The sequence below is a fragment of the Pongo abelii genome, chromosome 1 (assembly GCF_028885655.2).
Source record: "Pongo abelii isolate AG06213 chromosome 1, NHGRI_mPonAbe1-v2.0_pri, whole genome shotgun sequence".
Lineage (NCBI taxonomy): Eukaryota > Metazoa > Chordata > Mammalia > Primates > Hominidae > Pongo > Pongo abelii.
This window is the reverse complement of record NC_071985.2, coordinates 4,382,460-4,395,663: the sequence shown is the minus strand read 5'-3', so window position 1 is coordinate 4,395,663 and position 13,204 is coordinate 4,382,460. Positions and strand designations below refer to the sequence as shown.

General features: G+C 44.8%; 1 protein-coding gene across 2 annotated transcripts in view; it reads left to right on the top strand.

Annotated features, from left to right (window-relative positions):
- The window catches only part of DESI2 (desumoylating isopeptidase 2), a 61,365-nt gene extending 49,458 nt beyond the window's left edge, over positions 1–11,907 (top strand). For both annotated transcript variants that reach the window (XM_024241716.3, NM_001133555.1), the window contains 1 exon segment: positions 8,459–11,907. In XM_024241716.3, the coding sequence (XP_024097484.1) occupies positions 8,459–8,692 (234 nt within the window). In that variant the 3' untranslated portion in view covers positions 8,693–11,907.
- Positions 11,908–13,204: the final 1,297 nt, after the last annotated feature.

The following is a 13,204-nucleotide window of genomic DNA, read 5'->3' as shown; positions in this document are numbered from 1 at the left end:
CAGGCTCATCTAGATATTTTCTACCTCAGAACTGTTCCCTTCTAATAGCAAATATTTAGAAACTTTAATCTGGGCTTTAAGGTTGCTCACTACTACTGTACTGATCATTGTCTCTAGCTCCTCACCCCCACCAGTAGATGAAACTGGGACTTTTTTACAGGTTCATAGTGACGTTTCTACTACAAATTTGGGCTACAGCATTTTTACTTAACCTCATCAATGATATAGCTACATTTTATCTATCCCATGTCAAAAATCTAAATTCTCAGCAACAAGAAACATAATTGCTCATTTGTTTTACTCCTCTGTACCTAAAACAGCTGTAGAATAATAGTGTTACCATAACCACCACCAATATGAGTACTAGAAAGTTAAGGTTTTTTGTCATTCTTTCATCTTTAGATTGTGACTTAATACAGTAAAATTCATGTGTTTTACAGTTAATTGGAATTTATTTCTGTGGGGTTATGATATTTAGCTGAAGAGATTTCCAAGCAAAGTATATAGAAGGTGCAGCCTGCCTTGTTGCTTATAGTAAAATGTGAGAAGAACAATAGAGGGAAGAACTATTAAAGCACAAGAAGGAACCAACATTTAATGATTTAGGAAATTTTTCAGCCTATCTAGATTGCAAAAGATGCTGAAATTAGGAGCTTCCTACAGAGAAAGCCAAGGGCATGACTGGACCACCTTTTTTCCTTTAACTGCTGAAGAAATTAAATATGTGACTTGTGGATCATCTCAACCATCTCAACAGAAACCAAGAATGGAGATGGGATTATTCAGGAAAGATCTGTGGAGGAACATCTTTTCTGATGGAGTCAATCCCATGACATACGCGAGAGATCCACAACGTTTTGAGAATGGTATATTAGCAGAAACACTGCCAGTTTGGACTGAAAGAGACAGAGAGGGGACAAAATTAAAGAAGATGCTTTGACTGTCAAAATTCTATAGGCAGGTAATTGGCTGGAGAAAAAGGATGACTCAGAGGATAGAATCTCCAGATGGCAGAGCCAAGAGCCATAGAAGATTATTCCCAGGCCTTGAAACCTAATAGACATTGCCTTGTTGGATTCCAGAATTGTTTGGGACTAGTAACTCCTTTCTTCCTTCCATTTTCTCCCTTTTGGGATGGGAATGTCTATAAATTTTATTCTCTGCCTGTTCTACTATTCTATTTTGGGAACATCCTATATATGCTTTTCTCCATTTTGTTTTCACTAATAGTATATCCTGGAGTACATTCTGTAACAGTATATAGAAATATTCCTCACTTCTTTTTTTAGCTGAATAGTCTTCCTTGTGTGGATGTACCATAATTTATTCAACCTGTTAATGGCACTTGGTTAATTTTAGTCTTTTGCTGTTACAAAAAGTGTTGTAATGAATAACCCTGTACATACATCTTTTTATTTTTACCACTGTATCTGTATGCTTGATTTTCTAGAAGAGGGATTGCTGGATTGGAGCTTAAATGCAAAGTTTCATGTTGCTATATAAACCAAATACTATTTGATCACTAGCCACCTAAGAAGTACATTTTGCATTGTGACCCAGTTTACACACACACAGACACATAACTAAGATGTGTCATGGTTACCTCGTTACCTACAATCTGTTTTGTTTTAAAAATTCAGGTAGCAATGCTAAATGACCTACTAATGGGTCATGACTCAAAGTTTTAAAAACATTGGCTTGGCCGGGCAAGGTGGCTCACGCCTGTAATCCCGACACTTTGGGAGGCTGAGGCAGGCGGATCACCTGAGGTCAGGAGTTTGAGACCAGCCTGGCCAACATGGTGAAACCCCGTCTCTACTAAAGATACAAAAATTAGCCAGGTGTGGTGGTGCATGCCTATGATCCCAGCTACTCGGGAGGCTGAGGCAGGAGAATCACTTGAACCTGGGAGGTGGGGGTTGCAGCAAGCCCAGACCGCGCCACTGCACTCCAGCCTCAGTAACAGACCAAGACTCCATCTCAAAAAATAAATAAATAAATAATTGGCTTGACCAAGGATTGGTACACTTTTATTTGAAAGAGCCAGATAATAAATATTTTAGGTTTGTGGACTATTCACAGTCCCAGCTTTGCCTCTGCCATTGTAGCCTAAGAGGCATAGGCGATACGTAAACCAATAGACACGGCTGTGTTTCAGTAAAACTATCTACAAAACCAAGTGGCTATAGATAGGACTCTGTTGTAGGCTAATCAAGCCACACCCTCAGGGGTTGGAATGAAGTCAGCTTCACCTGTAGCACATGGATATATGGAGGAGGGTAGATTACTGAATGAAATTAGGACTTGGGAAGGAGAATGAGGGAAATGGCTGTTGAATAGGCAACAGTCGCTATCACGTTAACTAAATAGTCTTAGTCATGAGTTACATGATTAACCTCTAAATAGGCAGATAGCCCTAAATACGTCTCAGGTGTAAAGTACAATATACTATTTGTTGTAAAGTACAATATAATATTTGTTTGCCGGTGCTTTTTTTTTTTTTTTTTTTGGTGAGACGAAGTCTTGCTCTGTCACCCAGGCTGGAGTTCAGTGACATGATCTCGCAACCTCTGCCTCCTGGGTTCAAGCGATTCTCCCGCCTCAGCCTCCTGAGTAGCTGTGATTACAGGTGTGTGCCACCACACCTGGCTAATTTTTGTATTTTTAGTAGAGATGAGGTTTCACTGTGTTGGCCAGGCTGGTCTCGAACTGCTGACCTCAAGTGATCCACCTACCTCTGCCTCCCAAAGTGCTGGGATTACAGGCATAAGATACCACCTCACCTGCCCGGCCTGTTTGGCAGCGTTTTTAAGAGCAGATGTAGTTGATACACATTCTTTTTTATTCGTTTTTTGAGATGGAATCTCACTGTGTCATCCAGGCTGTAGTGCAGCGGCACAGTCTTGGCTCTCCGCAGCTTCAACCTCCTGGGCCCGAGCAATCCCCCTGCCCTAGCCTCCCAAGTAGCTGAGGCTACAGGCACACACCGCCATACCCGGCGAATTTGTGAGTGTGTAAACAAGGTGCCCAGGGTGGTCTTGAACTCCTGACCTCAAGTAATCCTCCTGCCTTGGACTTCCAAAGTACAGAGATTACAGGCATGAGCCACCATGCCTGGCCTCATGTACACATTCTTCTTTTTTTTTTAATTTATTTTTTGAGACGGAGTCTCACTCTGTCGCCCAGGCTGGAGTGCAGTGGTGCAATCTCGGCTCACTGCAAGCTCCGCCTCCCAGGTTCACGCCATTCTCCTGCCTCAGCCTCCCGAGTAGCTGGGACTACAGGTGCCCACCACCACGCCTAGCTAATTTTTTGTATTTTTAGTAGAGACAGGGTTTCACCGTGTTAGCCAGGATGGTCTCGATCTCCTGACCTCATGATCTGCCCACCTTGGCCTCCCAAAGTGCTGGGATTACAGGTGTGAGCCACTGCGCTGGGCCAAAGTATTTTTAAGTGTCTACCTCTCTGTACTCACAGGCAGTGTGATAGGTGCTTGGTAATCAAAAGTGGTTAGCACATGCTACCTTCCCTCAAGTGAGACCATCTCACTTTCCCTATAGTTAAGATAGAGACATACTATAAGTATTAAGAGGTAGGGCTAAACTTTTAGGGAGAAAAGGTACACGTTGTATAATTACAGGTGCCAGCTTATTAAATTTTAGCTAATTTTTAGACATAAGGTACTTTGAAACCTCTTTCCAAAGTTATTACCTAAGATATGCAAATACCTAAGATGGTACTCTGAGATCACATGATCATAATCTTTGGTATAATTGGAGGCAAAAACAACAAAGTGGCAGTGGGGCATGAACGGTAGCCCAGTCCATTGTGTCTGCACAAGAGAAAGAGGATAATAAAGAATAAAGTTAGAGGCACAGAATAGACCCAGTTCTTACTATTTGAAATAGGAGCTGGGGAAGGGTTCAAGAGTCCTAAGGACAGTAGGACAGGAAGTGGGCAACTACAGAAGCATCAGTGGGCAGGGATTCCTCCTGGCACCTGTTTCTACCCCACTAGTGTCTTCAGACTGAAGCGTGGCCAGGCTTCCATGCCTTGTCTGACTCTAGGCCTGCTTCTGCAGAGGAGTCACAGAGCCAGGTCTTCATTTGGGAAAACAGTGTGTGTGTGTGTGTGTGTGTGTGTGTGTGTGTGTGACGGAGTCTCACTCTGTTGTGTGTGTGTGTGTGTGAGAGACGGAGTCTCACTCTGTTTGTGTGTGTGTGAGACAGAGTCTCACTGTTGTGTGTGTGTGTGACGGAGTCTCACTCTGTTGTGTGTGTGTGTGAGACAGTCTCACTGTGTGTGTGTGTGTGACGGAGTCTCTGTTTTGTGTGTGTGTGTGACAGAGTCTCACTCTGTTGTGTGTGTGTGACAGAGTCTCACTGTGTGTGTGTGTGTGACGGAGTCTCGTGTGTGTGTGACAGAGTCTCACTGTGTGTGTGACGGAGTCTCGTGTGTGTGTGTGTGAGACAGTCTCACTGTTGTGTGTGTGTGACGGAGTCTCACTCTGTTGTGTGTGTGTGACGGAGTCTCACTCTGTTGTGTGTGTGTGTGTGACAGAGTCTCACTCGTGTGTGTGTGTGACGGAATCTCTGTGTGTGTGTGTGTGAGAGACGGAGTCTCTGTTGTGTGTGTGTGTGTGACGGAGTCTCACTCTGTTGTGTGTGTGTGTGTGTGAGAGACGGAGTCTCTGTGTGTGTGTGTGTGAGACAGAGTCTCACTGTTGTGTGTGTGTGTGACGGAGTCTCACTCTGTTGTGTGTGTGTGTGTGTGAGACAGTCTCACTCTGTTGTGTGTGTGTGTGTGTGAGACAGTCTCACTCTGTTGTGTGTGTGTGTGTGACGGAGTCTCACTCTGTGTGTGTGTGTGACGGAGTCTCGTGTGTGTGTGTGTGAGACGGAGTCTCACTCTGTTTTGTGTGTGTGTGTGTGAGACAGAGTCTCACTCTGTTGTGTGTGTGTGTGACGGAGTCTCACTCTGTTGTGTGTGTGACGGAGTCTCACTCTGGTGTGTGTGTGTGTGTGACAGAGTCTCACTCTGTTGTGTGTGTGTGTGATGGAGTCTCACTCTGTTTTGTGTGTGTGTGTGTGTGAGACAGAGTCTCACTCTGTTGTGTGTGTGTGTGTGACGGAGTCTCTGTTGTGTGTGTGACGGAGTCTCACTCTGTTGTGTGTGTGTGTGACGGAGTCTCTGTGTGTGTGTGTGACGGAGTCTCTGTTGTGTGTGTGTGAGAGACAGAGTCTCACTGTTGTGTGTGTGTGTGTGAGTGAGACAGTCTCACTCTGTGTGTGTGTGACGGAGTCTCACTCTGTGTGTGTGTGTGTGTGAGACAGTCTCACTCTGTGTGACGGAGTCTCACTCTGTTGTGTGTGTGTGTGTGACGGAGTCTCACTGTTGTGTGTGTGTGTGATGGAGTCTCACTCTGTTGTGTGTGTGACGGAGTCTCTGTGTGTGTGTGTGTGTGTGACGGAGTCTCACTCTGGTGTGTGTGTGTGTGACGGAGTCTCTGTTGTGTGTGACGGAGTCTCACTCTGTTGTGTGTGTGTGTGACGGAGTCTCTGTGTGTGTGTGTGACGGAGTCTCTGTTGTGTGTGTGTGAGAGACAGAGTCTCACTGTTGTGTGTGTGTGAGACAGTCTCACTGTGTGTGTGTGACGGAGTCTCACTCTGTGTGTGTGTGTGTGTGAGACAGTCTCACTCTGTGTGTGTGACGGAGTCTCACTCTGTTGTGTGTGTGTGTGTGACGGAGTCTCACTCTGTTGTGTGTGACGGAGTCTCACTCAGTTGTGTGTGTGTGACGGAGTCTCACTCTGGTGTGTGTGTGTGTGTGAGACGGAGTCTCACTCTGTTGTGTGTGTGTGTGTGAGACGGAGTCTCACTCTGTTGTGTGTGTGTGAGACGGAGTCTCACTCTGTTTTGTGTGTGTGTGTGAGACAGTCTCACTCTGTGTGTGTGACGGAGTCTCACTCTGTTGTGTGTGTGTGTGTGACAGAGTCTCACTCTGGTGTGTGTGTGTGATGGAGTCTCACTGTTGTGTGTGTGAGACAGAGTCTCACTCTGTTGTGTGTGTGTGTGTGACGGAGTCTCACTCTGTTGTATGTGTGTGTGACGGAGTCTCTGGTGTGTGTGTGTGTGACAGAGTCTCACTCTGTTGTGTGTGTGTGAGACAGAGTCTCACTCTGTTGTGTGTGTGTGAGACAGAGTCTCACTCTGTTGTGTGTGTGTGTGACGGAGTCTCTGTGTGTGTGTGTGACGGAGTCTCACTCTGTGTGTGTGTGACGGAGTCTCTGTGTGTGTGTGACGGAGTCTCACTCTGGTGTGTGTGTGTGTGAGATGGAGTCTCACTCTTGTGTGTGTGTGAGAGAGTCTCACTGTTGTGTGTGTGTGTGACGGAGTCTCACTGTGTGTGTGTGTGTGAGACAGTCTCGTGTGTGTGTGACGGAGTCTCACTCTGTTGTGTGTGTGAGACAGTCTCACTGTGTGTGTGACGGAGTCTCACTGTTGTGTGTGTGTGTGTGACGGAGTCTCACTCTGTGTGTGTGTGTGAGACAGTCTCACTGTGTGTGTGACGGAGTCTCACTCTGTTGTGTGTGTGTGAGACGGAGTCTCACTCTGTTGTGTGTGTGTGAGACGGAGTCTCACTCTGTTGTGTGTGTGTGAGACGGAGTCTCACTCTGTTGTGTGTGTGACGGAGTCTCTGTTGTGTGTGTGTGTGAGACAGAGTCTCACTCTGTGTGTGTGACAGAGTCTCACTCTGTTGTGTGTGTGTGTGTGTGACGGAGTCTCACTCGTGTGTGTGTGTGACTCTGTGTGTGTGTGTGTGTGAGACGGAGTCTCACTCTGTGTGTGAGACGGAGTCTCACTGTTGTGTGTGTGTGAGACGGAGTCTCACTCTGTTGTGTGTGTGTGAGACGGAGTCTCACTCTGTTGTGTGTGTGTGAGACGGAGTCTCACTCTGTTGTGTGTGTGTGAGACGGAGTCTCACTCTGTTGTGTGTGTGTGAGACGGAGTCTCACTCTGTTGTGTGTGTGTGAGACGGAGTCTCACTCTGTTGTGTGTGTGTGAGACGGAGTCTCACTCTGTTGTGTGTGTGTGAGACGGAGTCTCACTCTGTTGTGTGTGTGTGAGACGGAGTCTCACTCTGTTGTGTGTGTGACGGAGTCTCTGTTGTGTGTGTGTGTGTCTCACTCGTGTGTGTGTGTGAGACAGAGTCTCACTCTGTGTGTGTGACAGAGTCTCACTGTTTGTGTGTGTGTGACGGAGTCTCACTCTGGTGTGTGTGTGTGAGACGGAGTCTCACTCTGTGTGTGTGTGTGTGTGAGACGGAGTCTCACTCTGTTGTGTGTGTGACGGAGTCTCACTCTGTTGTGTGTGTGTGTGAGAGAGTCTCACTCTGTTGTGTGTGTGTGTGAGACAGAGTCTCACTCTGTTGTGTGTGTGACAGAGTCTCACTCTGTTGTGTGTGTGTGTGTGTGACGGAGTCTCACTCTGTTGTGTGTGTGTGTGACGGAGTCACTCTGTTGTGTGTGACAGTCTCACTCTGTGTGTGTGAGACAGAGTCTCACTCTGGTGTGTGTGTGTGTGTGTGACGGAGTCTCACTCTGTTGCCTAGGCTGGAGTGCAGTGGCGTTATGTGAGCTTACTGCAACCTCTGCCTCCCGGGTTCAGGCGATTCTCCTGCCCCAGCCTCCCGAGTATCTGGGAATACGGGTGTGCACCACCACGCCCGGCTAATTTTTTGTATTTTAAGTAGAGACAGGATTTCACCATACTGGCCAGGCTGGTCTTGGACTCCTGACTTCGTCATCCACCGGCCTCAGCCTCCCGAAGTGCTGGGATTACAGGTGTGAGCCACCGCTCCTGGCCCGCACTTTTTTTCTTTGGGATACTCTCATCACCCAGGCGGTTTTTTCTGGAGCAGGATGAGCTCCTTGAAACAAGTGGGTCAGGGAGAGAAGCAAAGGGGTAAAATGTACACCAGGAAAAAATGGAGTGATAGACACTGGAGGAAAGGGGAAAGTCAAAAAGAATCTGTGAAAAAGAATTCACAAATAGGAAAATATCCAAGATGACTCTTCCAATTGCCTGGGGTTTCTATTACTCTAATAATATATTGTATTAACAAGCGTCTTCTGTGTGTTCAAAGTACTTTTCAGTGTGTCTCACGGCAGTTGCAGAGATCAAAGAAAGGAGCCGAGTGAAATTAGCTTGATTTCAGATATGAAAAGTAAGCAACTTGACAAGGTTCTTTAGAAAGGAAGGAATGGAGCCAACAGTAGGGACCCCAGGTCCTGAGTAAAGAGCTGCTTGTTATCAAAAGCCTGGAGTAACACCACTGAAGGCTAGTCTGCCGTGGCTTCTCTGTACGCCGCCCCCCTCCTCCCACCCTCCGCTCCCTGGCGGTGGACCAGGTAATCTTAACCTCTCTTACCTAATACAGAACTCTTTCTCTTCTGCAGATTCTTTGTGGGAAAGAGATTCCTCGCTGGATCAATCGACTTGCCTACTTCAGCTCCTGTATACCCTTTCTACAGAGTTGCCTCCCGAAGGAGTGGCTCACGCCTGCAGCTCTGCAGTCTAGTGTCAGCCAAGAGCTCCAGGATGAACTGGAGGAAGCAGAGGATGCTGCCGCATCCGCTTCCGCGGCAAGCACGGCAGCAGGCTCCAGACCTGGGCGCCACACTAAACTATAAATGTCTCCAAAGTCACACATTCAGAACTGTCTCTGGCAGTCGAATATCACTAGAGAAAAGTAAACAGAGAAGCATCCTTTAGATATTTTGTATGCAAAGATGGCTCTCCCCCAAATCCCAGTTTTTCAGCTCAGGATTATATTTGTAATCAAAAAAAAAAAAAAAAATCACTTGGCGCAGGAGGGAGAACTTTGTAAGAAGCTGCCCTCTGTTTTTTTATCCACTCGTAAATCTGGATTTAGTTCTTCTGTTTTACACAAGCTCTGTTAAGTTTACAGTATTTTGTATCGCTGTTTACAATCTTGCACGGACTCCTGCCGCCATGGAAGAAGAAAATCTTCATGTCTTCAAAAATTAGGCAGGTAATCTTTGTATACTTCCGACAACTGCCAGATCTATGGCACAAATAGGCGCACAAAAAGGCAAACAGTTACAGTCACCATCATCTGTTTAAGAATGGTCTTTTAGATTTGTGTTTGTTTTGTTAAAGTTGTTGGCACCAGGATGCAGAGAATCAGACTGGCCTGAGGTGAAGGAGCACACAGCCCTGAGGGCTTGGAACCCTGGGTCCAGTTCCTCTTCACACCCCCGTCCACTCTGAGTAGCACATCTCCCCAGGTGCCCATGGAACACCTGCTTTCATCCCAAATATCCGTCCGCCTAGGCGGGGTGGTATGTTCTTACGTCTCTGACTTTGATGCCACTCATTCTATAGTTTAGCTGTTTTTCGTTCAAGATATTCTTGGTAGTAACTGACAAGTGTGTTGCACATGCATTGGGGGAGGCGCTTCATTTTTATTTTAATACACATGTATTTCCTCCTTGCACAGGATTTGATGGTGTGGGAATATCCTAAGTGGTAGCCTTCCAAGTAGCAGTGAGTTGACATTCAACTGCTTTTAACTATTCAGGCTACCTTTTATACTAAACCTTGAAAACTAGAATCTAACGTCTACCCCCAAAAAAGTAGTTCTTTGATATTTTATACTCTTTATGTACCATGTCAGAAAGAGTATGTTGGCATTTGTCATGGGAGTCATTTCACATCATAATAGAATGCCTAGTCTCATTGACCAATTGTTAAAAAATCATATTTGTCTGTCTTAAAGATTCATATTTATATGTTCTCTCAAATGTATGTCTCTTACGTAACATACTCTAAGAATGAAATTGTCACCACAGGTAAATCCTTGTTAGCAAGGAATCTGTCTGCTCCAGTCTACTCCTAGTTTGACCCTTGGATGTAAGAACCAAGTCATTACATGTCAAATTCAATTTTTCTGCCTTAAGAATGAATGTCCTACGTAAAATATTGGATGCAGTGTAAAATTATCCAAGGCAGTGACTTCAGCTTTATATATATATAAAATATAGTTAGTTTTAAAGTTATTGACATTTATTTAAAGTTTTAGATTGGATTGTTTGTTATTGCTCTGTGTGAGGATACATAATCTTTCAGTAAACTATATTTTTAACTTTTCCATAAGCTGATTTTGGTTCATTTTATCAACGTAAGCACACCCTGTTCATAGGGAAAATAAACCTTGGGTTGTAAGCATTGGCCTGAGGACAATGAAGCCACTTAACCTAATTTATGCTTTCGACTGTTCTGTTTCCAGAGAGGAAAGCTTTTATAAATTACTCTCAGTTCTTTAGGGGCAGAACGCTTGTTTCAAGAGGTTTGACAGAAGAAAGGAATATATGAACTTAATGAGATGTCGACTTGGTTCAGGTCTAAAAATGAGGGCAAAACACTAAGGCTCTAGCAGTGACTTGTTCACTAAAAAGAGTCCTGTCCCCAAACGGTTAGTACAAAGCCTTGGATACAGTTTGCTTGTAATATTTTTAATAATGTGAGGAGTACAGTTTTTTCTAATTCATTCAAGTATATATGATTTAAACCTGGGCTACTGACACACACAGTAGCCATTAGTTAGACACTTTTTGGTGAATATCAGGAACCATCCCATCTGTGCTTAACCAGAATCCAGCAAGTCAGCACACAAGTGATTTTATTGTTATTTTGTTGTATTTACTTTCATCTGCAGCATTTGGAGTTTAAAAATAATGTAAAGGGTTCTAGTAAAAATAGTGTCCTAAGGCCAATTACCATACTAACAATCAGCAGATAAAATTCTGGACATGAGATTCCTTATACTCTAATTATACCTGAGGTTGAGAAAGAAATGTCTTCCTTTAGAAAATCTCATTCGAGTCAGGTTCTTCTCTACGGTTCAAAATTGAGAATGGATTTAATTAACTAGCATTTAGCCAGCTTTTTCTTGCCCTTGGAGAAAAAGAATCATTCTCAACCTGATAATCTGTTAAGAAAAATCCTATATGAACAATCTGGTCATTGATATACATATGATACGGAGTCTCTTTGTTGTAACCAGGTGAACATACTTCTCATGGTGGGTTGGATAGTAATACATGTTAGAGGGTCAGAAGCTTCTGGTTTCTGCTGTTTGCTTTAAATACCCTTGGGGTTTTTTTTAAACCCTTACAAGGGGAGCATCAGCTTTGGAAAGTGCGGCTCTGTAGGAGTGTAGAAGGCAGTGGCGTATGATCTTAGCCTCGTCCTGATGCCTGAATCCAGCCAGCTGTTGCTCTGACCCACAGCAATAGAGCAAGTTACCCATCACCAGCATTTGTACAGAGCAGGGAATTCTGGTTTTAGTCCATTGGTAGCATTGTGTGTATGAGGAGATTCAACACCACAGACAGCTGCAGGACTCGATATCCATGGCTTCTTTCCATCACAAAACGGGTAGAAACACATTCACTGCTTCAGGGTTCTAATCTGTGTGTCTCCTTATGACTCCATTTCTGTAAGATACTCTGTAACTTTGATATATGCTGTATTTTCTTTAAAAGATTTAGATTTTTTGTCAGCAGGTTAGCCATACAACCATTGTATCTCTCTTCAGTATGGTTTAGAACACAGCTCAGTTAGTAGGCTTTCATTGTCTTCTCTTTCAATACATGTACATCTTTACTGTTTGAAAAGTGTTACAGCTGTCAAAGAATCTTCGTGGACCTGAAGATAATTTCTCGTGAAGTTGAATGCAAGTGTACTGTCATTCACAGTGTCATTCACAGTGTTTATATCAAAATACCAGGAATCTTCACTTTTGCTACCTTGATATAGCATTGGGCTATCATGTCACAACATTGAAATACATTGATTTATTAAAAAATACTTTTATAAGAAATGTTTTGTAGTGCTTTCTGACTTTCAGATTATAACTGTTGTGTATTTGTGTTGGGCGGGGTGGGGAGGTGTATTTTTAAAACCCAAGGATCCTGTGTGCTCGGCAGGAACATGACGGCCAGCCCCTGCATCCTGTCTTCCTCTCACATGCACATGTAACTTTATTCACCTGCATTCATCTTGTGCGCAGATCTGTGGGCCAGTGCCTTAGCTGTCAGAGAGCATAGCCACACCTGCTCACAGGGAGGGGTGCCAGCCCTGGCTTCTGGGGAATGGAGGCAGAGGGGCAATCTAGAACGGACTCCTCCCCCAGAGTGCAGGGAACAGACCTGCAGAGGAATAGCCCCGACATATGCACACACTGTCCCTTGTCTTGAAGCAGCAAAGCGAGGAGGAGCCTGAGAGAATGAGCTCATTTCCTACGGACCTGTTCTCCAATGCTTGGCACCTCCAACCTGCCCCTTCCCCTTTCTCCTCCACTGGCCTTTTTGCACACTGTGGAGCAATATTTTCCTCTACTAATTCAAAAATTTCTCTTGAATTAACTATTGTTAAATAAATGAATATCAGCCTTTTGTGACCTGTCAATGCCTGTCAACTCTAAGCAAGAATGATCTATGTACAACTTACTTGTTCTGGCCTCCAGAACAAGAAGCAAAGGGAGCTCTTCCCCTAGGCTAACACAGGTTCCTAATAGACTGTAACAAGGAGGTTACAAATTCAAATCTGGTAAAGCAACTTCGGGATCTTGCTTGGAGAAAGAAGGCCAAGTATCTCGAGGACAGTGGTCTTTTGTTGTGTGTTTTTCATTACCTGCTCCTGAAGTTCTGATCACCCAGATATTGACCTTGTTCTATAATAACAGTACAGAAGTCAGTGCTAATAAAGGTTAACAGCTTCTTGCTATACTTTCCGGGAAGTAAATCAGTGGCAGACAGCTACTTACTTCCTTATGGATTCAAAGCCCAGAGCATTGCTGAGGCCTCTCATCCCTGCCCCTTGGTCGTTCCTTCCTGTCAAAGCCAACGGGAAGGAAAGAAGAGCCTCCTCTCACCATGCTCAGGGAGGCATTCATTCTCCTGAGAGTAGATGAGCCCATCTGTATTCTGGGGCCCTGCCCTGATCTAGGAAGGTGTCATGGTCCCAATAGAGAATGAACCAGTCCCATGCTGGTGAGGGCTGGAGTAGAACCCCCATCTTTGAGCGCTTCCCTGACACCTGACCCCCTCCCTTAGGAACAGTTGCCTGGTTCTACCAAAGCCACTGACTACCAGACTGTTTCCTTCACACCCCAAACT